This window comes from Rhipicephalus microplus, chromosome 3 (genome assembly GCF_043290135.1).
Source record: "Rhipicephalus microplus isolate Deutch F79 chromosome 3, USDA_Rmic, whole genome shotgun sequence".
Lineage (NCBI taxonomy): Eukaryota > Metazoa > Arthropoda > Arachnida > Ixodida > Ixodidae > Rhipicephalus > Rhipicephalus microplus.
This window is the reverse complement of record NC_134702.1, coordinates 155652897-155680143: the sequence shown is the minus strand read 5'-3', so window position 1 is coordinate 155680143 and position 27247 is coordinate 155652897. Positions and strand designations below refer to the sequence as shown.

The 27247-nt window shown below is 44.1% G+C and overlaps 1 protein-coding gene across 1 annotated transcript in view; it reads right to left on the bottom strand.

Annotated features, from left to right (window-relative positions):
- Positions 1 to 27247, bottom strand: part of LOC142803021 (uncharacterized) — a 45425-nt gene that overhangs the window by 12286 nt on the left and 5892 nt on the right. The window contains exons 2-4 of the mRNA XM_075888120.1: positions 26141 to 26402; positions 23010 to 23153; positions 15949 to 16241 (exon numbers count right to left, since the gene is read on the bottom strand). Of these exons, the coding sequence (XP_075744235.1) occupies positions 15949 to 16241; positions 23010 to 23153; positions 26141 to 26402 (699 nt within the window). The remainder of the gene's footprint in view (positions 1 to 15948; positions 16242 to 23009; positions 23154 to 26140; positions 26403 to 27247) is intronic.

Here is a 27247-nt window from a genome sequence, read left to right as displayed (position 1 = left end):
CCTTTTCTGCTATTTCTATGCACTGTGTCAGTGAGAACAGATTGTCTTCCAACCTCCTGTGTTTCCAAAACCCATTCTGCAGTTCTCCCAGCACCCCCTCATCCTCTATTAATGCCCGCATTCTTTCTTTTATAATCTGCATCGCCAACCTGTGGACCACTGATGTAACTGTTATGGGACGGTAGTTGCTTATGTCAGCTTTCTCCCCCTTTTCTTTATAGATCATGCTGATCCTGCTAAGTTTCCATCCATCGGGAACTTCACCATCGATTATTAGTTTGCTCACTGCCTCTCTCAAAGCCTGCTTAGACTTCGGACCTAATGTCTTTATCACCATAATTGGAATGCCATCTGGACCTGTTGATGTACTACTAGGAACCATTTTCTCAGCCCTTCCCTACTCACGTTGTGAAAATGGAGCCATTGCACCACTTGGTTCGTCCTTGTCCATTGTGGTGCATACATCACTTCTTTGTTGAAATTTCTTTGTCACCCTTGTTCTTATATATTCAATAGCTTCGTCCCCTTCTAGCCTAGCACCTTGGGCTGTAGTTATAAACCTCTGCTCTAGGCTCGTCTTATTTCTTAGGGAGTTTAGATGGTTCCAAAATTTTGCAGCTGCCTTTCTAACTTTTTTATGTACTTCTGCCAGCCACTGAGCTCCTTTTCTTCTAGTCTTTTCAATGATCAAAAGGGATGCATTCCTTCTACAGCTTAGAAAGGTTTCCCATTTCATTTCAACATCACCTGTCGGTTCACCCCGCTGCTTAGCATGTCTGTGTTCCCTAGAGGCTTTCTGACGTTTTGATATGGCTCTCTTAACTTCCTCATCTCACCAACTTTTGGGTTTGTGTCTTCTTTTCCGGGGTGACTTGTCACGCGTCTTGGCAAGCTCTAGCTCAAACAGTCTAATTAGATTCGTGTATGTCCACACTGTCTTATTATCCTCCGTGATTATTTTCTCAATTTGTTTAGTGGCTATTTCAATTTGCCTTTCTGAATAAAAATTTTGCTGTAGTTGCTCATCTTGTCTCCTTCCCACTTTCACTGCTCTTCCAAAACTTAGCTCGAAACGTTTGTGAACACTACCCAGACTTCTGGAGCCACCTTCATCTATGTGCATTCGCCTGAGCTTATCATACATCCTATGTGACAGCAGTGCATAATCTATCGTCGACTGCAGCCTTCCTATCTCCCATGTTATTTGCCCTCACACTTCTCGGTACTGTTTCAAATGATCAAATCAAGCCTTTCACACATATTCATGATCATTTTGCCTGTAGGGTCGGTATACCCACCTATATCTTCTATGTGCGCATTCATGTGTCCTAGTATAATTATCTCGCACTCTCTTCCTAACTCCTGAATGTCTTTTGATATACACTCTACCATTCCCTGGTTTTCCTCTCTGGCCTTTGCTCCCGTCCACAGGTACACGAAACCAAGGAGTGTCATTTGACCTGCCTTTTTCCCTTTTAGCCATAAATGTTCCTTGCACTCCTGCTTGACCCTTTGACAGTCTGTACTTTTATGAATGAATGCCCTAATACCACCCTCCTTTCTGCTGCCTTCTGTTCTATTACAATATTCCCACGCGTAGTTCAAAGTGTTCGGAGGTTGTTCCGTGTCCCTGAGATGTGTTTCTACAAAACCGTATACCATCGGCCTCTCTTCCCTTAGCTGTTCTTCTATCTCTTCCCACTTCAGCCTGCTCCTACCACCCTGCATGTTAATATACAATATGCCTGAATTGGCTCGGTGCTCGTGGCTACGTCTATTTATCCCCGGACTCTACCTATCTTAGATACTGGTGCCACTTTGGAATCGTATCTGTCCATACCACCTGTCGAAGAGTCTCCCTGGCTGTTTTCCTCGTTACTAGCTATCCTGCACCCCGAAGGGCTCGCTTGCCCCCCAAAAAAGCTACTGCGCGTCCTGCATGCCGCCAGCCCACCTCATGACCAAGCCGTCCATCGAAGTGAATTCTGTCTCGTTGAAAACCTCCCCACCTATGCACCTCTCTGTTTATTTCCACCACCTCAAAGCCTTTCTCTCGACTCTTCCGCCATATCTCTTGGTTTGCGTTGACAACCGCTCTTTGCTGGTGGCTATCACGCACCGGTACCTCCGGTATTGTGCATATCACTACCTGTACCTTAGCAGCTAGAATTGGCCCGCATGTCATCGACGCCTTTCGCCAGTGTGGTTGCTAGTCCTGCTGCATCTTCATTTAAGACATCGTTTAAACCGCCTGAAATTATCACGAGGTTTCGTCTATCAGCTGTAGTTTTGAGTTTTGCGCTCGCTTGCCTCATGACTGCTTCAAGCTTGCGTCCTGGGAACACCCCTACTGCAACCCTCTTGTCACCTCTTACCCTCTCTTTGATGGCTTCTGTGCATCGATTTAAATTCGAGTCCCCGGCGATTATCACATGCTATGACTTTTCAGCTTGAGCGTTATGCACCTGGGGGCTACTTGCACCTGTGACGCCGGCTGCTTTGTCACCTCCCAGCCCCACCACTACCTCGCTGAAGCTGGGCCTTGCGACAATTGAACCGGCTGAACCTGTTTTTTCCAAGCTTGCTTGCTCTTCTTTCTCCACCGCTCTGGTTGCCGGTTCCCTGATGCTCTCTCCGGAGGCCGCTTCTTTGTTCAGCTTCGCTAGTGTTTCCTCGGCGGACTTCAGTCTTTCTCCAATTGCCCTCGTTTTCTCGTGCTCTGTCGACAACGTAGTCTCGAGCTCCGCGATTCTCATCAGCAGTTCACTCTTGGCAACCATCATTTTCTCCATTTTTTCTCGACCTCACATTGCCTACACTTCGCATCAGCCTCTTCTCCATCCGCTTCTACACTTGGGTCCGCTTTCGAAACCACTCCACATTTTGAACACTTTACAGCCTTTTTAAGCATTTCTTTCTAACACCAATTGTCCCTATACTCAATAATTACTAAACTCGAGCCCTGCACTACGAAAAAAAAAAGTATAAGCTCTACTACAAAAATTTGCGTGTTCAATGTACGCGCACCTCCCCCACGAGGTGGCAAAAGAAAAAAAAACAAAAAGTTTCAAACACAAACACCCGCACTAACTAATAAATACTTGGTGACTGGCCCCCGAAAGCCGTACCATAAAATAAGTGCTACGAAGATTTCAACTGCTGCATTATAATTATGAAAAACAAGCTCAAAACATACAAATACAATATACGTTAAGTATATTGAAAATGATACGTACGAAAAACAGACTGTACAAGGTGTTCTTGAAAAATTGCGATTTGAATGCACTGAAAGCGTTTAGGGCCTACAGAAACAGTCTTTCAAAAACTTTAAGGCAAGCCAAACGCGACTATTACCATACTATTTCTAACGGTATTGTAGATGTCAAGCAAATGTGGAAAAACCTAAACACAATTATATTTTCAAGTAATAGGACGCCCGGTGTCGACGAAATTACAAATGATAATCATATATTTAAAGGAAAAGCATTAGCCAATAAATTCAATGGGTACTTTACTTCTTTGTCAGAAAGTACTTACGACAGAAATGCATTAAGTTACATGCCAACACCTATAGCCCCCTCAATATTTATTGACCCAACGGAGCAAACTGAGGTAAACAACGTTTTCATGAAACTTAAAAAAAGCAAAAGTGAGGACATTGACGGCATAAAAATGGAACCGGTTATCTTTGTTATTGATTTATTATCACCCTGCCTGACGCATATTTATAATATTGTTTTAAGCACAGGCATGTTCCCTAAGCGGATGAAAAATGCCAAAGTTGCAGTGATTTTTAAAGGTGGTGACAAAAATGAAATGAGTAATTACCGGCCAATATCGGTATTACCTATATTTTCAAAGGCTCTAGAAAAAATAATTTTCACTAGAATGTATAAATTTTTGGACTCGCATTCTGTGATTACAACAGCACAATATGGGTTCAGGTCTGGCGTATCGACGGAGACAGCGCTGTTGCATCAAAAAGAGTTGATACTGGGCAACATTGAAGCAAGAAAGCTAACATTAGGCGTATTCATAGACTTTTCGAAGGCGTTCGACAGAATTGATCACCAAACCTTGTTAGAAAAATTGTTTTATTACGGGATTAGAGGCATCGCGCTCGATTTAATAGAAAGCTACCTTAGTGATCGGTACCAGTGTGTGTCTATAAATAGGCAGACATCTATGCCCAAAAAAATCAAACGCGGTGTACCACAGGGAAGCATATTAGGACCTCTTCTATTTAACCTTTATATCAATGATATTGTAAATGTGGATCACTCAATAACTTACATTATTTATGCAGATGATACAAGCTTATTCTTTACGGGAACAAATATAGACGATTTGATAAAAGCAGCTAATAAAACGTTAGTCATTTTTTCGAAATGGTCCTGCCAAAATTCGTTACAGATCAACAGCTCTAAAACCAAGGCCGTTCTTTTCCGTGCGAAAGGAATGACATGTACGTACACACAAAAACTGATGCTAAATAATTTCAATATCGAACTTTCAGAGACTGTCAAAACTTTGGGCGTCATCTTTCATCAACATATGTTCTGGAATTCTCACACTGAACAATTGTGTATTAAGCTAAGAAAAGCTCTTGGCGTGCTGAGAAGGTGTCAGTCGTTTCTACCGCTCCCCCAGAAACTTCTTATCTTCAATACGCTTTTTTGTTCTCATCTACGCTATTGTCAGTTGGTATGGGCTTCTGGAACTGAAACATCAAAACAAAAGTTGTATACACTTCAAAAAAGCGCTTTACGGGCTGCTGCAAATATAGGTTACAGAGAACACACATCCCATTTATTTGTCAAGTTTAAAGTTTTAAAATTTTGTGTTGCATATGAACATAACTTGTTGTGGTCTTTGAGGTCTGAAATTCGAAAGAATTGCACAAACCTGAGAGGCTTAGCACATTTACAGCCGAAAATTTTGTTGCATCCGATGCGGAGTTCTGAACACTGGCACATCCCCCGACCGCGAACAAATTACGGACTCCAAATGCTAAGGCACTCTGTTCCCCATATACTAAATAAGTTCAACCTCACAGAACAGCAATTGCGTCTCCTTTCAAGTAGTGATATATTAAACCTGTTTGTATAAGGAGCTATAAACCCAGAAAAATTGCACCCAGTACTGTTAAATGCATGAAATTTTAAGTGTACCCTTTTCTGTTATAGCGTCTTATTTTGGTTGCCTTTTTCCCAATAATTGTTTGTTTGTAAACACCCAAGTGTGCATCTATTCTGTACTTCATAAACAACCACTAGAATGTTATTTTCTTTTCTTTTTTCTTTCAATCATACGTGAGCACCGTATGGAGTTTGGTGTGCCATTGTTTCTGTTGCCTTGTACAAATGGGAGGTGGGGCTAGTCAAGCTGCTATAGCGCAGCTTTTTTCCTACTTTCCATGCCACAATTGTTTCTTGTTTGTGTAAATCACGGTGTATCGTTGTGGTGAAATAAAATTTCAACTTCAACTTCAACTTATCTGCGCAGTCGATCCGGAGCGCTCAAAAAGCACGTCCATCCACCGTGACAGCCCGAACCGAATCCTAGGGTGGCAGTGCGCCATCTAGTGAGCATTTTTGGAGTCAACGGAAAGGATGCCTTAAGCGTAGACCACAGAAGCGACACCGGAAACACAAGCGTACACGCCGGCTGTTGGCCACCGCCATCACCGAAGAACGCGCAAGCATTAGAAGCTTGCGGAGCAGGCTCCTAAAAATTCCACCGTGGTCACCTTCCTTCCGCATGCTTCGCGTAACTTAAAAGTGTGGTGGTTTGGGCCGGTTGGTATGACATGACGATAGTTATAGCGCGAGAACAGAACGAAGACAAAGGGACAAGCGCACGTCTCTGTCTTGTCTCTTTGTAGCCGTTCTATTCTCGGGCTATAACTATCGTCTTCGCATAACATTGATTACCATGGTGGGAGGATCTGTTGAATTCGAACACAAATGTGTTTTATGCTGGGGACCAACACGGTTTTGCTGACGTGTCTGTCACGGAAGTGACGTTGCAAAATATTTACTAAGAAATTGCAAAGGGAAATAACTTGACAGATTCCACGTACAGTGCCAATTGATGATATACGAAGCACGCATTAGAAATGTCGAGCTAGTGAAACGGCCATGAACGCTCTATGAACGTAGCGTGTAGTCATGTTTTACATGTCAGGCATGCTACTGTTATCATCTCTGGGCTTGTTATTTACCTTCGTCTTCCTTTCACGTCATGATATACCAAGTTTGCTATGTGTGCAGCTAGCGAAACAACCGCGAGTGCACAATCAGCGTGATATACCGCCCTGTTCTTACATGACACGCATGTCATGATTATCATGTTTGCACCAGTCACATACCTTCGCCATCTATTCACGTCACGTAATACCAAACTTGGTGTATATCAAGCTAGCGAAACGGCCGCGAGTGCACCATAGGCGTGGAAAGTAGTCATATTGTTGCATGACACCATTATCAGGATTATCATGTTTGGACCAGTCACATGGCTTCGTCATCCATTCACATCCCGTAATACTGAATTTCGTATACGTGAAGCTAGCAAATCGACCACGAGTGCATCATTAGTATGGGATGTAGTCATGTTTTTACATGACGTACATCTCATGATTATCATGTTTGCACCAGTCACATGCCTTCGCAGTTCATTCACGTGACGTAATACAAAACTAGGTTTATATGAAGCTTGCGAAACGGCCGCAAGCGTATCCTGAGTGTGCCTTGTAGTAATGTTGTTACATTACATGCTTGTCGTGATTGTCATGTTTGAACGTGTCATTTACCTCCAACGTCCATTCACGTCACATCATACAAAAGTTGTATCTGAAGCTAGCGAAACGGCCGTGAGCGCAATTGAGCGCGCTATGTTGTCTTGTTGGTGCATAACACGCACCTTATCATTATCATGCTTGCACGAGTGACATAGCCTCGTCATCCACTGGCGTCTCCTCATACCAAATTCGGTATAAGTGAAGCTAGCGAAACGGCCGCGAGTGCATCATGAGCGTGGCATGTATTCACGAGTTACATGACATGCATGTCATGAATTCCGCGTTAGGGTCTGTTTCTTGGGTGCACCATGCAATCATGTCACACTAGTTTTGCAACATATCATGTGAACGGAACCACCGCAAAGCAGCGAGACCATGAAATGTAAATCATGACACTCATGTCATGAGTCTTATGTTGTGACTGGTCACTTATGCTCGTCATGCAGTCTTGTAATGTCATATTATTTTTGTATTGATACCTTTATGGAAACGTCCAGGAAGGCTAAATGTCGTAGGTGGCTAGATAGATAAATAGGTGTGCTCAAAGTCGCCGAGGTTTGTTAAGGAATGCTTTGCCTATAAAACCAGAAGACAGGCGTCTGTCTCCCGGAATCGAAACAGGAACCCATCGACTCTCAATGCGTGGCGCCCCGCCGCGGTGGTCTAGTGGCTAAGGTACTCGGCTGCTGACCCGCAGGTCGTGGGTTCGATTACCGGCGGCGGCGGCTGCATTTCCGATGGAGGCGGAAATGTTGTAGGACCGTGTACTCAGATTTGGGTGCACGTTAAATAACCCCAGGTGGTCAAAATTTCCGGAGTCCTTCACTACGGCGTCTCTCATAATCAAATGGTGGTGTTAGGACGTTAAACCCCACAAATCAATCAACCTCAATGCGCAGCGCTAACCAATACGCCACGGAGCGTACGTTGTGTGGTATGCTAACGCAAGCCATTATTATACTCATACACTGTTTGGCAGTCCTCAGAGCTTCTAAAATTCAGCGCATCGTCGTCATCAGGGGCGAGATGGCGTGACAGGCTCGTTTTGGACGCGCTCTCATGGTCGTCGTGTCCACGAAGGACCACCTCCACAAAGCGTGGTTTTTCCTGCATGCGTGCTTATCAGAATCATATCTCGGCAGAGGACAGAGGTCACTTCGCACGCTGCCATGGTCTTATTTAGAGAGGAGCACACTGCGATTAAACGACGCAAAAAGAATTGTGACAGTTGTTCTCGCTTGTTTTGTGCGCTCAATTTGGGCATGTTTATTTTTGTTTCAACAGCGTGCTTTAGGTGCTTAGCTGTGACAGTTTTTAATCCGCGTTCGTCCTATATATTCTACTGTCATGCTTGCTTTCTGCTTGAAGTTCGCGATACAAGTTTGGAGCTGCCTGTCATTCCTGACATGACTTCGCAGTTCGTTGCTGTTGCTGAAACAATGCACAATAAACGCTCAACTGCCTATGTAAGACACGTTTCACTTTCGGGTTATAATGATTCCCACATAGAGCGATGATTTATGCCTTTTTTTACTCGGCGCAGTACATTGAAATTGGTATTTCACCAGAGTGATATGACTCGTAACTCCGTTCAACTGATTTACACGCCTTCGGGCGCGGTGGGCTGTCAATGCGCGAAGCGTACACAACATGGTCTTGAAAGAGAGAAAAAGAAAAAGAAAAAATTACCAGAACTTGTGACGCAGTTCCCGGTGCGATGGCCTCAAAGGTTGGACACGTTGGCCGGGTGACCCAGTATAAGTTTTATGTTCTTGATTTCTTTCTGAACTACCCACGTTCTCTATTGTTGACGCTACTTTCGCGACACAAATGACGTGGACGGATTCCCAGTGGCAGCATGCCTAAAAAATGTCGGCGCTGGAATAAAAAGAGCCTAACTTGTGTAAACCAGAGATTATTTTTGCGCTTAGGCCTCTCAGTACGTTGATGACCATGTGTCCTTAGGATGTGCAGACGCTTAGATGGTATTGGGCAGTGATGAATGTCACTCTTGTCAAAGCACACTGAGAAAGCAAGAACAAGTTCATCTAAGGCTTTTACGCTTTGCAGGACGCAGCCGTGTGACTTGCATGTCTCAGGTTTACACTCTATAAGAGGAATATTAAGATCAACATCACCTATAAGATTGCAACACTGAAGCCACAATAGTGTTCATTTTAAGGCAAAGAACACATTGCTCATCAGACAATCTGTCCTCCGCGATCACTCAAAAATGAAAAGAAAAGTTCCAGAACGAAACATTCACAGCATATCCACGGATAGAATGATAATGAATGGGCCAAAGCATCAGTCCGTGCGTCCGTGCGTCCGTGCGTCCGTCCATCCATCCGTCCATCCATCCATCCATCCATCCATCCATCCATCCATCCATCCATCCATCCATCCATCCATCCGTCCATCCGTCCGTCCATCCGTCCGTCCGTCCATCCATCCATCCATCCATCCATCCATCCATCCATCCATCCATCCATCCATCCATCCATCCATCCATCCATCCATCCATCCATCCATCCATCCATCCATCCGCTTCTAACACACTAGAGCTCGCATCGGACGGGCGGACAGACGCTTCGCCCTACTCTTCATCTTTCCCTCCGGGGACATGCTGTGAATTTCTTATAGTAACAGTGCCATTTTTTGAATAGTCAGCTATACGAAAACCACTGACTCCATCTAGTGATATTATTTCCAAATACAAGTACACACGATGCCATCTAGTGAGCTATTCTTAAACTAGAGATGCATACTACAGTTAAACTAAAAAGGAAACAACCCACACTCTAAAGCCCAAACCCTATAAGCGCGAAAATGCACGCGACAGCGACGAGCGACGCGACGTAGATCGGCGTCGCGCGATCAGTCGCTAGCGCAGGCAAACCTCATTCACGCGACGGCTTCGGCGAGCGAATTCCACTGTTGCTGGCATGAGGCCGTCAACTCGCACCAAGAAAACCGCGTAGCGAGCGGTTTCCAATTTAAAAATAAGATATATTGTTGTGTAATGGAACGGAAAGTGTTTATTATTGCTTTGCAGCATTTTATATATGCGCATGCGTAATAAACATTGCGTTATTTCTTGTTGCGCATAGGTGACTCGGGCAGGGTCACGTGCACCTATGTAGTCTTCGTCTTTTCCGGTTTATCGCTATCGGCTGCTTGAGCCCAGCACTTCCGGGCGATGAGCGACGGTTTCCAAATCTGGAGAACCGAGCGATCGCGCGAAAACGAGCACGCGACACGTCGCGCGAACGCCCTGTTTCGTCGCTCATAGCGTCGCTCGTCGCTGTCGCGTGCATTTTCGCGCTTATGGAGTTTGGGCTTAAGAAGTTTCGCCCCTAAAACCTGGAGGACGCATAAGCTTCGCTTTCTTTCAAGAATAGAATGCGATAGCGAAATAGGATTCGTTCGCATTGCATTCCCAATCACTTGTCTAGTATCGCTTTTAGGTGAATCCCGAAACAATACCACTAGAAAAGCAACGTTCCTGCGCCTGTAAATGGAGGCTTTGAAAATATATTAAAATGCTCACTGTAAGTACAGTAATTTAGCATAGCCGTAGTGCTTCCTTATGACAGTAGGCGAGGTACCAACACAGCTTCGTAAACAACACGTGCTGCTTTATGTGTTCTCGTTGCTGTTATTGATAAGCATAAATATTTTTGCCTGTGTGCATTGTAATTATTGGGCCTTGAAAGCAATAACTCGTCGTGCAATTCGCATGTTTTGACTCCTGGTATGATTCTACGCCTTGGCCACGCTATCGTATATGTGGTAATGACACTCCTCGCATCACGTAACATCCGTACAGTGTTTTTTTATATGCGAAGCAGCTCTTTGACTAGCCTGTGTAACGCTGTCCCTCCGTGGTGCTTTTCTCGCTTGTGTACGTGAACCAGAGCAATGATGCCGAAGGCCTGCGCTGCTTTTACAACCCGGTGCAGGAAATCAAAGGCCTTGTCTTGTTCTTGGCCCTCCGTACGCGCCGCGCGCCGCAGGGGGACGCCGCTGTCGCGCGCTGAAGTCATTCTCCCTCGCCTGCCACGCGCTCGCCACAACACCCGCAGCTGCCGCCTAGTCAGTTCGCCTGCAACACCTGCTGCATCCGCCACTCGCTACACCACCGACTCGTCGATTCACGTGCAATAAACCTGACGCACACTTTACGTACACGTTAAAACGTGCCTGTATGTATCACCTACGAGATCTACCTCAGCCACCACTTCAAATGAAGCTTCCAGCGCACCCAGCAGTGCCCGCGTTAGCGCCGTTCAACCCATGACGCCACCCGCGCTCAACGTCGCTGCTTCGCATCCCATCAAGATTGCCTTCGGGGAGATGGTCCAAGTTGTTTCCGTTATAATTTCTAGCTCGTAAATGGCTGAGTCGCTGCTGGCCTCATAGCAGCCCTGGGTTGTACCAAAAATGTTAAGGTGATTTTTAAAATTTTTTACATACATGTCAAATTTTTAGTCATAGACAACGTTGCTTTGTTATTCATGACCCCAGAATTTCAAGCGAAACTAGTTGTTTAACGATGTCACGGTAATAACGTAGCGGGAGGCGAGTGAGCGGCGCGTTCACTTAGTCTTCGCCTTGTTGCTTGAATAAAGTAAACGGCTCCCTTAACGTGACTAGGCCTGCTGATTGCGAGGGAGAAACTCATTACGAGAACCTATACAGAGGTGCCTCCGAATGGAGCCTTCGTCTGCACGCTTCAGTGTTCGCAGCGTTGAACTCCATCTGTCATCGCATGGGCGCTGTCCGCTACTTAAACTTGACGCCATCCCCAGAGTTATGTCATGTGGAAACGTGGAGGAACACGAGATTGGGCGTTAAACTCTTTCGTTAAATCTTTTTCATTTCTCGTCGTCATAATTACAAAAAAAATGTTTAAGTGCCCCATTGACACACAGTAACCTATGCCCAATCATAGCTCGCAGGAACTTCTAACGATTGGAATTCCCTGCGTCATCTGCAACAAGCATCACTGATTCCACTAATTTCAAGCATATCCTCAATGTCATCACTTCCTAATTACTGCCTCTTATATTTTACCCAACAATTACTTTGTATTCGTTATTGCCTTAACGATTTATAAAAAATGAAGATATAGTCAATTCCTTAGTTTTTAATACGTTTTAAGATGTATTCATTCTTTTACTTCAATCACTTGCTATATTTGTATGATTGTGCTTTGTATTTCTTGTTTTTATATGTTGTGCATATCCCGTTTCTCTTGGAAATCTACTCTGTACCCTCAGGGTAAAATAGGTATTAAACAAATAAATAATAAAGTGAATAAATAAATAAATAAATAAATAAATAAACAAGAAACTGTGAGAAGTATCTTTTTGCATTTATAGAATGGTAATTTTTGTGAATTTTTAATAGGCAATATACGCGTTCATCTTCGAATCACATTGATTGTATAAAGAAACCTGGCGTTCTTTTTTACTGCTGATAGCTCTCAGTTTTTGTTTATCATAAGGAACGGGACTCTGAGGGATGCAGCACCTGGCACAGAGAGTGGCAATACGAATGGAGGTACTAAAATATAAATTGGCAAATTTCTGTAAGGTCGCACAATCCACTCCGAATTAGAAGACAAGAGTGTGGCTGCTCTCTCACCCTCTTCACCCTTACTAAAATCGACATTACCTCCTCGTAAGTTAACTTTTCATTAACCGCGTATAAAATATAAGCAGTCTGCGTTGAGCATGCCAGGACCTCGTGCTAGTCAGCTACACACTTTTGTCTTTGGAACATCGGAAGTGAAGAAAACAAAGCGAAATCATGCGAGACAAAGCAAAGCGGTAGCGCGAATGCATGGCAAAGCAAGGCAGGAAAGAATTCATGACTGATGATTTCGCACGTAGACCAATCAACAGTTTTACTGAAATTGCGTCACGGCAATCACTTGATGGCGTCATGAAGTGAGCCGAAAAGACGAGAAATGGCGCAATACATTTTTCTTGTTGTATATTTACAGTTTCTGAGGGGCCCACCAAGATCGAAATTTGGCGCCTAACCAAGCTGCCTTTTCCTCGTGCCGTAGGGTCTGTGACAGCATCTTTCAAATGAAAATCATACTTTGCCACTTTTCTCCAAAATATGTATTCAAAACTTCATTACAAAATCATGTTTACACCATTCCATACCAAAGCGGGTGCTTGCGCACTAGAGATAAAGTGAGCTCAATGAACATACCAAAAAGCTGCTAACAAAAGCACACTTCTGCGAACTGAAGATGAAGATCATAATAATAACTGCACTGTCGTCACATTTTACACTCAATATACGCCAAAGACTTGCCTCAGAACATTGACTCTAGTCTCTGCGTCTCTCGTGATTGATTTAGAGTAAAAACGTAAAAACACGACTCAAGGAAAGCTGCCCCCGAACATGTTCGTAGAGTTTTGATAGTCATTTTTAAAGGGTATCTGTACAATATATATATAGATTCAAGCGCTTTTGCTTTGTAGGCCTTGCGGAATGATTCTATGGATTGAGTGTTGGAAACTCTTGAATTTAGATATTGACTCGTTTTAGCGAAAAGTGCGTTTCCGAAAGTGCATGAAGAAATTAGGCACTGTTACTGACTAAATTTTTTGTAATAACTTCACCTCGTATAAGAAAATGTGCTTGAGATGCATCAGGGTCAAGGCGCTGAAAGTAATGCTTGCTAGAGTTGGATGAACGCGAGTACTTATATGGTGTAGGTAGCATATATTACTAATCTTGCTGTAAGTTGTCTGCAACATCATGAAAAAAAAAACACTTCGCAATTATACCACTGTAAATTAGGCAAAGAAGATGGTTGCGAACTAAAAGCTGTTTCATATAGACGATATGACTATTTCGGTCCCTGACACTTTGTATTTCGTACTGTATGCCTCACTGGAGCCGACGCCGCGGTGGCACAGTGGTCACGGTACTCGGCTACAGAACACCATGCCATGGATTTGAGATTGACCGTGGCGATCGCATTGCAGGTGGAGATGGCAATGCTAGAGGTCTGTGCGCTTAGGTTTAGGTATACACGTTGAAGTACTCCTCCAAGTGGTCGGAATTTCGGGAGTTTTGCATTACGGTGTGTAGCTTTGGCCTGTAAAGCCTCAAAATTATTACCTAAAAGTAGTATTAGAAACTTACGATAATATAGCCAGAAAAAGTACAGCGGCTGTTATAAAAATAATTGCAATGTAATCACGATGAAAGAAATTTAGACGAAAGGATGACTTGCCACGGACAGGATCTGAACCTGTGGCCTTCAAATAACGCCTCCAATGCTCTACCACTTAGCTATGGTGGCGATATATCATCATCATCATCATCATGACTACATCTACTGCAAGACAAAGGCCTCTTTCATGTTCCGCCAGTCAACTCGCTCCTGTGCTGGCTGCTGCCGCTTTACACCCGCAACCTTCCTTGTCTCATCAGCCTACCAAACTTTCTGTTTCCCTCTCACCCTCTTGCATTCTCTAGTAATACAGTCAGTCAACTTTAATGGCCAGCGGTATGCTGCCTGTGCGCTACGTTCCCAGCCCATGCCCATTTCTTCTTCTTGACTTTCACTATGATTTCCTTGACCGTGGTTTGCTCCCTGACCCACTCTGCTCTCTTCTTGTCTCTTAAGGTTCCACCTATCTATTTCTTTTACATCGCTTGCTGCGTCGTCCTCCATTTAAGCTTAACCCTCTTGTACGCGTTCATATTTATTCTCCGCAGGCAAGTACCAGCAAGATGCAGCTGCTATATACCTTCCTCTTAATGTATGAATGGTAGACTACCATTTATGATTTGAGAATGCTTGCTGATTGTGCTCCACCCTATTCTCATTTTACTAGTTTACTCTAAACTTGTGGCTATACTTCACGGTCACTACCTGTTCTTAATAGACTTACTGTTTTACAGCTTCAAGTACACTGCTAGCTATCTGAAAGCGCTGTTGCCTTCCGAGGTTGCTGTACGTTACTTTCATTTTCTGCAGACTAATTTTAAGACAAACGTTTCTGCTCTCCTTGTCTAATTCAGTAATCATGAATTGTGATCTATCCCCTGAGTGACTGAGCAATCTGAGGCCGTCGGCCAAGCACAGCTTACTAAGTTACTCTTCATAATTCTCATCCCCAATTATTCCCATTCTAGGCCTCTTAAAACCTCCTGTGTGCTCGCGGTGAATAGCATTAGCGAGAGCACATCCCCCGTCTTACACCCTCCTTCTTCATTGGTATTCTGCCGCTTTCATCATGCTGCACTGTAGTGGTAGTTAATCCTCTAGACTTTGTCTCTCATTATTATATGGTGGTTTTGGGACGGTAAACCCCACATAGCAATACTCTACACTCTTTCCAGGATATTTATATATGCTTCGTCGACACCCTGATTCCTCAGTGTCTGCGTAACCCCTAAGATCTCTATTCAATCAAATGCCTTCTCGCAATCTATGAAGGCTGTGTATGGTGTTTGGGTGTGTAGTGCATAATCATCATCATCATTTCTCAATCATCGCGCCGCGCCTCTCACGCAGCTGATGCTAGCTCGAGCTGCGCGAGGATTAGAACAAGCAGGTGCACTTGGTATAATTTTTTTCAGCCCAAAATTACGTTTTGTTTGAAAAACCATTAGCCTATTAGTTAAGATCTTGCCGCCTGGTTCTTGGCCGATCCCCCTTTGTGGGTGTGCGCCAGAGTGTCAAGGATCATCATCATGATCATCATCAGCACTTGGTGTGTCGGACGTAAACAGCCACCGAGGCTCCGTTTGAGGCGTGGAATAAAGTGGCGAGAGAACGACACGACCACGTTGGCCGCCGTCTCGTCTTCCTCTCTCGCTACAGGTGTATTCTTAGCATTTCTGTATCAAATAGTATGGATGTGGTCAATAGTTGAGTAGCTTGTTCGAGATCAAAGTTAGCGCCGCCTGTTGCCATGGCGGAGAGTGTTGAACAGTGATTTTGCCTGTTTTGGCGTCACGTAGTACGTGGTCCTATCGCGAGATGACAGCTGACCCTTAATACTTCGCATACCTACTCAGGTCAGCAAGCCTGTCAGAATGAGAGTTTCGCTTTGAGTAAGGGAAAGTCTGTCTAACTAAGAAGACGAGACCTTAAAATTTACACTTACCTCCGTGTACCCATCTTCTGCTTGAACGACCGCAACTTGAGAAATGCTCTTCTCCCACGGTGGGTTACGCAGCAGAATGCCAAATACACATATGTTCGCCATGCAGGCACCCAGTATGAGGAACGTGCCGCGCAGTCCATACTCTCCTAGCAGCCAATCGAGCAGCTTGGGCACCAAGAGGGACGCCATTGGTGTACCAGCCATGTTCATGCCCAGAGCGATTCCGCGGCGCTTGTCAAAGTAAGCGCTAACGGCCACGATGCAGCAGCTGAAGACCATGCCGTGGCCTGCACCTTCAAACAGAACAAAAAGAAGCCCATGAAGACAGAAAAAGAAGCCATTTAACCAGGGGTAAGCGATGACATCAGCATGCCACAGCATAGAAAGAATGTGAATATTTCACATAAAAGTTACAAGTCTACTTGCATGAGAAGTGGTCAAGACACCGTGTAGTACACTTAGAAGTTGCGGATGAAATTTGAATTACTGGACAACTGGCCCCGCTGGTCAGTTGCTGGTCGATTTGCTGGTCGACAGTGATGGAGTACTAAAGACGCTCATAAGCAATGCTGTTGCTAACTTACGAAATATATGGCTTAGTACCTGGCCAACAGACGCCGCGCCGTAGAGCCTTAAGGTGCCACTAGAAAAGATAATCCGAATGTACGAATATGTGTGTTCACTAAAGCCGAAGTATAACAGTGTTTTCAGAAAGGTGCCAATTTTTTTTCGCATGTGCTAACGTTAGTGACATGGAGCTGTAGCGACTGCTATACGGTAGAATAATGGCAACGCACGCACACACACACACACACACACACACACACACACACACACACACACACACACACACACACACACACACACACACACGCGCGCGCGCGCACACACACACACACACACAGGCATACGCGAACGGATGGGTGACGTAGGCACAGCTATATATCCACGATAACAATATGCAATATACATCGAATAAACACACAAGAAAAAATGTTCTGAGGATCACATTACAGCTTCTAGCCGCTTGTACAGAAGCCCGATTCTGTAGTAATTACGTCTGACGTGCATTTTAGTGGTGAAGCGCCCTATATGGTACAGGTTTGTGCGTTGTTCGTTGTTCGGCACAGCGCATGCAAGGTAGCCGCCTGATGCCCACCGTATGTCCATCACGGCACAGCACCACTATGCGCCCACCGTCACTTTGTTCTAGGAAAGCTTCAACTACGGCACTATGCCATTTGTCATTGTGCTGCGAGGTACGCGCTAAACATCTGTCAGGCGTTGTTTGCACTTTGCTTGCTTGGTTCTTTTCCAAGAGCACTTTGTGTAGTGGCTGATGACGATGAAGCGCGTTCCAGACCAGTAACTATTCATCATCATCATTTATTGTCCCTTAAGGGCCCTGGGTTGGGCATTACATAAGGGGGGCATCGAAATATGCATACAAGGTCACATTTACAAAAGAAAAAGGTATGTTAGCTCTGTGAACTGCTACGAAACTGAAAATAAATACACAAAAATGACACAAGCTACGCCTTTCCGCATGCGTTTGCAAAGTATTTGCATTGCGGTTTGACACGCACAAAACAAAGAAAAAAAAGAAAACTAATAAGAAACAAATAAACAAACAAACATCATAGTACGTGTTTACAAAATGATACATGGACTGTTTTTGTAAGCAGAATCTACAATAAGAGGTGGTTTCTCTTATTCTCTTATTCTCTCTTTAGGAACATTCTTTCCTCCTTTTCTCGGAATAATTTATTACTCTAGAGGCCTGAAAGTTCGTATAAACAATTCTTGGCCAGTCCCCTTCGGTGGGCATGAGCCATAGTTGAGCATCATCATCATCACCATATATCTCTTCCTGCCATGGATGAAAAGGAACGTGAACGTGCTCTCGCCCGATAAAGTGAACGGTGACGCAGAAAATAAGCTACCCCTGAAGTGAAAGCTCGGGAAAAGGCAAATAATCACTCCGCGGCTCCCGCTCTGACCATGAGGCGTCTAACACACGGCAACGGGCAGTACGGCATCAAAAGTGGCCAACGTCCCGATAGACGCTCACAAAACCATGCGATGACTTCATAGAAACATACCTGACAAAGCAGCTATTGGCGTGCACACAGAGTGAAATTCGATAAGAAAGTTTTCGTACAAGTCCGAACTAGTAAAGAAACAAAATATTTGCGCGTGGTAGTGCTTAGAAAACGGACCTCTCTAGCAATAACTAAATATAAAGAAAACGTGCACAATCCCCGTATTTCCCAACTTCAGGCTAGATACCATCGAAGAACCGTTGACTCTGCGTTCAACAGACAATGAAGCAGTGATGATGACGGCAAAATGGAATGAAAAAGTCAACACATCTTACGAGTTATGACCAATAGTCCAATGTATATACTGTACACACTCGTTGTCACTCATTCACATGCTGGAGTGGGCGGGTGATTAACTGCCCAATGCGAATGCTTTGCCCACTCGTCGTGATTCACTTCGTGGAGATGAGTGCATTCTCCAAGCCGCGAAAAAGAACAAAGATCGCAAATATCCGTGTGCAGGCAAGCACTCCTTCACCTAAAATTTCTGTGCTCAACCAGCACGTGCAGACGATTGGCACGCCTTTGTGGAGCACACATGGAATGCCGTCGAGGCAACGTTCAGTACAATGTGGGGAAAGATAAGTAGACCAAGAATCAGCTTGTCTCCAACAATGATGTTCGTAATGAACGAAGCAAGCATCAATAAATCATTTGCGCTCTATTGCTTTTCTTAAACACAATGTAGAGGCGGAAATGTCGTAGGCCCGTGTGCTCAGATTTGGGTGCACGTTAAAAAACCCCAGGTGGTCGAAATTTCCGGAGTCCTCCACTACGGCGTCTCTCATAATCATATGGTGGTTTTGGGACGTTAAACCCCACAAATCAATCAATAAACTCAATGTATATTGCCACGTTCCTTTCCTCAAGTTTTGTATCGGCCCGTTACACTATGTTCAGTGCAAACCACGCCTTCGGTGTTAGAGAAGTTTCGAGGGTGTAGTAGATTGGTTTGTTTGATAACGCCCACTTCGTGAACCTTCTAGATTATTCTGGAACCTACGTCACCACTAGCGATAACGCTAGAATGTTCGATGGCAAGTGTATAAATGCCAACAGGCTTCGCCACTTGTCAGTTGATCGTCGGCCGAAGCTCTGCCCGCCACTATCAGAGCCAGTGTCTTGCTGTAATCTGACTTTTCTTTTACGTGACCACAAGTTCGGCCAATCAAGTAGGCACTTTTCATTTGGACAAGTCCTCCCTACTTTTGTCAGCGTTATGACTCCGTGACAATATCATAATTCTTGTAGTGTAATGTCTTCATTATTTTGTTAGAGACGTTTCAGAAACTTATGCTGAGAGCGATAATGACGCTGCGTGTGCTGTGTGACGCTGTGTGTGACGCTGTTTAGTAAAGGGATGTTTTTATTCTAATATTACTAAAAATTTCGGTCGTTCCTGTTCACAAACAACAACGACGCCGTCTAGGCTCACAACTGTCCGTGCTTCTGATTCTGGGAATCGTTGCGCAACAGCGCTGATGCGAAAGGGCGCGCCATTGTCATAGCTCGGTAGCACTGATAAGCGGCACATGGGCACTTCAGTAAAGGCCCAACCACATGCACGCGACTTTCTGTCGTAGAGGCCAATCTGTCGCCATTGCTTGTCGTGGCACGCATTTCTGGAAAACTAGAATACGTCACTTATCGCCCGGAATATAGCGTTACTGTTTCCAGCAACATCACTGCAGTCCTGATTCTTGATTCTGCTGCAGTTAGCTCTCGATGTTTGTTATCAGCACGAACTTCAAGGAATGCAAGGTATCGACCAGCTTCTTTACGTTCGCATCCTACGCAGAGAGTGAGACAGCGGCCATATTGTATCGTAAATCTTGTTATTGATAGTTTGTTTCGATTTCGGTAGTAGCTAGCTGCAATATAAAATCGTAAAGCGATGTGCGTCATAGTTATCGTAGTGTGTGCTTGTGGGCACCCTGTCATGTTTAAACCAAAGAATACAAAAAAAGGTCATGAAACGCTTTTGAGGCTGCTTTACGCCACACAAGACATTCATAAATTTGTTATGTTGTCATCGACCTATTTTTAAACTTCTTTTTGCAATTTATGGGCGTGCATGAACTATAGTTTTCAATCCAGCAACAGTAGACAGTTATATTCTACCAGGCTTAGTGGGGTGGAAGTGCTCATGTGCAGTAACGCAGGTGACCCGCACCGCTCGCCACACGCATGCTAATTTTCAGGTTTATCGATAACATGTTAGCGTGATTTAGTAGCGTACGCAAATAATGACTGCGGTTTCAGATGCTCGCTTTGAAGTGATTTTGGCGTATTTTTCATACCTAGGTTGAAAGGTTCGTTCACAGCAAACGACTGTTTAAAATGGCTTCGCTTGCCTTCAGTTAGTTTTGATTACCGAGTATCACGGGTAAGTTAGCGTATTTTTTGATACAGCTTCCCATTTCAAACGTCTCTAGGCCTAACTTGAGTGTCGATGTAAACAAACCAGCGACATAAATATTTTGGCGTTTGGTGTCGTGGTTCATATTCATTCAATTTTAATATTACCAAAGAGCTTGTAGCATTACTTCACGTGGTGACACAGGAAAATATTGCCATTCTCACGTACTTTTCACTATCTAACATATTCACCCTCCACGAGGTGGTGCCACCATTCCAGCTAGGGCACGTATACCACGTAAACGCTATACCGCTGAATTCCAAGGCGCTGTCCGTAACAAACATTTGCGACACAGTAACGCTATTTTTTTAGCTCCTGATCTCACGCTAACGGTAAACTATACCGGCCTAATGAAAAATTGTTGCCGACTTGTCGCGACAGCGTGATGTAACATGTTTGTCGCCGTCGCTTGCAAATCGCGTGCATGCGCTTGGGCCTTAAAAACTTTGTTTTGAAATGTGCGGCTGTTAGAATCAGTGCAGTGCGCTTAGCGATGGCAGCATGCATAGGCCGTGCGGCTGAAGATACATAAATAGAGTGTTATCTCTATGCTGCGCCTGCTTCTCCTCTTCCGTTTTGCGATTTAAACAACACAACATTCATGACGTTCAGCTGTCACTTACCAAGAGCTTGAGTGATTTCACAGCGTCGAACTACAAAGGTGGTTTCGAGCTCATTGTGAGCTCGAAACACACAGACGTTCGAGCACAGACGTTGATCTTTTTCATTACAATGTATGGCAGTGCACACCAGATTATACAAAGAACACGCACACAGAGGGACGGCACAAGCGACAGTGTCGTCCCTTTGTGTGCGTGTTCTTTGTGTAACCTGGTGTGCGCGGTCATACGGTGCAATGTCTCACCTACGTACCCGCTATATGTTTGAAGCTCTTTGCCACAGTTCACGTCTTAGATTGTCTTTCGGCGTATTGAAATCAGCGATTAAATGCTGGGCGATTTCGACTAACAGTAACAGTGAACAGACTGCGATGATCGACGTAGGTCAGGTTCGCTCAACTTGTTAGCGTGACCTACTCTAAAATGAGCGCATCGCATGGTGCCAAGCAGCAGTATGTAAGAACTGCATCTTTCTTATTGAGCTAGTCGCCAGTGCATGACCGAAGGACTTAGTTCTTTCACTTCATCTCTGCGATTGCTTTGAATATGCACGCACATGTAGAGAAGCTCATAAATTAAGAAAAAGAGCGAAGACAACCACCCATTGGTAGCACGAAACCACAAGGAAATCCGTACAGATTTCTCAGAAACGAAAGCCTCTTGCTAAAAAATTCTTCCTGGCCCAGTGTTCGAACTCAGTAATAACGCCTCTCCGGGGCGGTCGCTTTGCGAATTGAGCTAACCACGCAGCTAGCAATTGACAGCGTGAGGATGAATTCATCGACAACTCGACGCACATGGACACAAGTATTGCGAATGAGTTCTGCGGTAAACCTGCAAGGTGGCGAAATAGTTAGAAAAGCTGTACAAAGGCGCTGTATTTCGCTATTTCACATCGTTTCGGGCTGTTTCATGACGTTTGCATGATCTTGCTGTTTCGCACTTCTAGTGGTATAAAATGCTGTATATTGCATTTAGGTGGGTGGTTGCCTTCTTTTTTTTAACTCTTCCGCCACCTCGAAAGTTTTTTGCAGAACTCATTTGCAGCTCATAAATTTGTCTTTTGTTTGTTCGAAAAATTTGATATTTCAGAGTTGTTTCAGGTTCCGGGACGCAATGTGCATTTTTTATTGGCATCAAGCCATCGCTAATACGGTCATATTTGAACACAACTGGATTTATTTGAACGACCCACGGAGCATGCTTCGCGCAAAGTGCCGCAAATGTGTGAAAAGAAATGAACCTTCGGCTTTCAGAAAGACGGGATCGTCATAATGACGTTGTTTGTACGTAATAAGAATGGGATTCAGGACACGTTTCTGATTCTAATACCGAATTTCCGAGCTATGCTCACGTTGCCAATGAAGACTCAAATGAACGAAATTTGTGGCGTTTTCACTCCTCAAATGTGAAATAATTACTTGATTGACATAGTGTAATGAATACTTGTTTATTGTTTTCTTGGTGTTTTAAATGATTGGGCATCTAGTTGGTTCGGGCTTTTTTTCCGTCCTGCAATATCACAATGAGCTAGCTTTTACTGTTCTGCCAATTTTTGGGCAGTGCCGTATATCAGAAGCTAATTGAGATCATATCACTTTCATAAGCCAACAAACACTCTTAAAATCCTTTTCACGTGGTTGCTAGAAAGTGAGACGGCTTAATAAAACAAAAATATGCACGTATTTGGTGCGGCAACAAATGGGTGACTTCTGTCGCGGTCCCGGATTCAATGCTGCTCGCCACCCGCTTGTAGCAGCGAACAATAAGGAACACGGGGGAAGAGAGCGCAAATATGGTTATAGACAGAAGTGAACAGAGAACAGGAGGGTAAACGTTCTTCTTGTATGACGCAGTTTTACTATAAAGACACGTACGCTTAGCACAAAGCGCTAGATACATGAATACATAGAGGCTTACCAGCCAGCACTCCTACAGTGAAGACGAGGAACAGCGTAGAAGTCGCGAAGAGGGACACGCCGAATCCGATTACCATCATAGCTCCACTTAAGATGAGTGTTGTGCGAACTCCAAAGTTTCCGATGAGAGCACCCGCAACGAGGCCTGACGAGAGACAGTTACAATAAAAAAGTTGAAAGGCCGGCCCAAACTGGCTCGTTCTAACCATTTTGTTAGCATTGGTGAAGTGTCCAAATGGACACAAACACACAATGAGATGAAAATAATACCAAGACAACACATATATATGAACGAAAATTTTAAGGACTACTGTGTCTTAAACTCGCCACACCGTAAACACCAACGGCTGCCTTCGCGATTTGTCAGCGCCTTGTTTTGATCAATTTTATGCCCCGCCGCGGTGGTCTAGTGGCTAGGTACTCGGCTGCTGACCCGCAGGTAGCGGGATCGAATCCCGGCTGCGGCGGCTGCATTTTCGATGGAGACGGAAATGTTGTAGGCCCATGTGCTCAAATTTGGGTGCACGTTAAAGAACCCCAGGTGGACGAAATTTCCGGAGCCCTCCACTACGGCGTCTCTCATAATCATATTGTGGTTTTGGGACGTTAAACCCTAGATATCAATCAATTTGATCAATTTTGAGCTTGAAAGTGCACAGAGAAAACGCGAGGTGAACGAAGCGTCGACAAGATACTCTGTTGGGCGAAATCTTTTGTTTGTATTGGGGGAACTATTATGGGAAGATAGAAAAAAAACTACTGAGCTCATATTGATAAAGTATTACTCAAAAATTGCACTGCCATTAATTTCACGCCACAAAGTATTTCTGGAGTCAAGATTGAAAATTAAGAACAACATTATTTCGACTCGTATGCATCTCAGAAGATGCAGTGGCGTCCTGTTTGGAACGTCGATGTACTTATTTCTGTAAGGGCTGGAGTGGGGTAAGGTACGAAATTTCGGCAGATCTTACTCATTGCGGGATTCGGTTTCATGCGAATCAGTCGGCATCCAAAAGCCTGTGCCACATGTTTTTTTTTTTGCTTTGGGTTTCAGATTACAACGTAATTGCAAGGCCGCAACATGAAAAACAGCAGCGATCATGGTATAGGTCAGTAGTACGTCTACAGGACAATAGTTAGTAATTAGCACATTGAGTTTTATTATGTTCAAGAGTAGCTAAAACGACTAAAAGGCAACTTATTAATGAAGATGAAGTTCACGCAAGAAGCGTGATCTGTACACATCTTAGACATCACGAAATCATAACAGCATATTTGCCACTGCCTTTGAAGCAACAGTGTACAATCATTTCGTGTTGGTAGCGTTAGCGTAGGGGTATGAAACTTGGAAGGCAACATAAAAAAATCGATGACAAGCTCTGACGACTACCATCGCGTAACAGAACGAAAATGTTTTGTATTCAATAAACCTAACATTCGCCGGTATCTGCACAACAGCATAGCTAAGAACAAACACAGCGGTGCCGATGTTCGGGAGGTCAGGAGGCAGTAAAACTGAGCCTAAGTGAACCATGTAATGCGTGCGATAGGGAACCGATGGTAATTTAGAGCAACGGCTTTAATTTCAAGGGTTAATGAGCACCGCCGCGAATGGCGGTGGGTTAGGGGGCTAATGAAATAAGGAGTTCGTTGAAATGAAAACACAAATGAATCAATGAAGACAATAGGACTTCGAGATTATGTGAAGAGATTTTCCTTCTGCTCTAGGAATAATATAGATTCGTGTTATTCAGGTCAGATTGCCAGAGATTCGCCGTGTCGTCATCAAGAGCCATCTTTTTTTTTCGCGTTGGTTGTAAGTGAAAAATCGTCATGTTTTCTTGACCGAAAAATCAAGAAATATGCAGATAAAATTAAAAATTCTGGGTCAGATTGAGTATCGAACTCAGGTCGTTTGCGTGGAAACTGGGTGTAATACCACAAAACCACGCCCTTTTTTGTTACTTTGGGTGGAACTCCACACATGGGATGACGAGGTAAATATATTACACTACACAAAAACATTACAAAACAATTGATACAACTGTCTAACACTGCTAAAGCACATGAGGCCTATACCTTTGAGATGTTTTACAGAGAACGTCAAAAAAAGAATTTTCGTTAGACCCTCATTGGATCAGGCACTTAGCAGCAAATAATGCTATCGTATCAGCGTAGCATATCAACGTTTCTCGAGGTAGTAAGAACAAATGTGTTCCTTTATGGTTAGAAAACGTACAAGCCCCGACTACTCTAAAATAATTTTAAGGTGTGATGTGCTTTAGCACAGAGCCACGTCTCTGCTTGTGAATACAGTGAAAATTTATTCTGCTTGGAACTGCAGTGAAATTAACTTTTATTTTTTATTAGCACACGCATTCTGGATATACGCTTGAAAATACTACATAAATATTGCTGTAATAACGCGTGGTACAAACGTACATTGCCATCTGACGTCATAATATGGGATCATCATAATGCCTTTAGAGTTTAGAGCCAGTCGCCCGTTAAAAAAGCACACACGGTACTATGCTCTTATGACCACGTAGTGGGTACGTAGCAAGTTCGAAAGAAAAATTCAACTACTAGGTGTTTGAAGTACGCACTAGGAACAGAATATCGCATTCAACTCTTAATAGCGAAGGTTAAGGGTCCCCCAATTATGGTCGAGACCGTAACGATTTACCCTCAGCCGAGTTCACAAGGACACTGACTGACTTTAGTTCAACCCAGCCGACTTTACTCACACGTGGGCTCACAGAAATAGTAGCCAGCTGGGTCCGCTCATACTGATTCTTCAGAATGAAACAAATACGTATCCACCTGCCTTGCAGCCTCTGAGAAACTTGGGCTTACATTTGAATGGAACGCATTTATTACTTGATTATCGTTGTATAGCACTAACACCTAGCTTTGTTTGCCGGTGAATGCACTCCAGCATTGCTCGTGGTGCCAAAATGCAGCTTTCTGAGACTTTGCAAAACCGCAATGGCTCCGACAATGAGAAATGGTGCGCGCGTTGAAAACCGGATAGTGGGATATGAACAAATCAAAAGGTTCAACACAAGTGTATTGATAATGCCATAAAAAGTGTCAGAAGGCACTTCAGAAAGAAACTGATGATATTACCAGCCATGTTGTAGAATCCTCCGTACAATGAAATGGGAACGGATGCATCGCCTCGGGTAGCGTCGAATGTGTCCATCACGGAGTTGAAGAACAATCCGGGGCAACGGTAAAAAAAGGCTGCTATGAAGTTAATCACAAAGCACGTGATCGCAATAACCCAGCTCAGTCTTCCATCAGGTCCCAATACAGACGTGTCGTTCAGCACATGGTCGCCTTTCGGGCACTCTCCCATGCCGTTGGCCTTCCCGGCATAGCTATTTCCCTGTGGAAGTTCCACATTTAAATGTCAGAAAACGAATGTAATGTGGAATGGCAATATTTGATTGACGGATGCACACGAAAAAGGCAAGACAGTTCAATCTTCATACTCACAAGTTCGGTAAATTGGTAACACTGTCACAAACTATTTCGCGTAAGCGAGAGGGCGGAAAGAAATGCTACTCTGCCAGAAGGAGTGCGATTTTTTTAATCCTCTGCTTGGGATAATATAGGATGTGGCAGTGTTATCAATTTATCGGACTTGCTGGCATACGGACATACAGAGTGAAGTGAGATTTTGCTTTTTCAGAGTCCATTCATTCATACAAACTAGACCGTTCAATGAGGAAAATATACAAGCTAGCATTTGAACTCTCGAACACCACTAGCAACGATGGTTTTTGCCCCACCGTGGTGATCTAGTGGCTAAAGTACTCAGCTGCTGACCCGAAGATCGCGGGTTTGAATCCCGGCTGCGGCGGCTGCATTTCTGATGGAGGCAGAAATGTTGTAGGCCCGTGTGCTCAGATTTGGGTGCACGTTAAACAACCTCAGGTGGTCATAATTTCTGGAGTCCTCCACTACGGCGTCTCTCATAATCATATGGTGGTTTTGGGACGTTGAACCCCACATATCAATCAAATAGCAATGATGGTTTACTGCAGATAACTATACATAGTACACCGTGTAAGCTAATTAAGGCGTGGTGCATCACACTATATGAACGCCTGTCCATAATTTAAACGTACAGGCAAATAATGGTTCGGCTAGGTGCAGGGTATTACACACGGGTTGCCAAAAAATTTTTGCAGAATACCTTTACGCCAAGCTCAAAATTACCCTACTTTA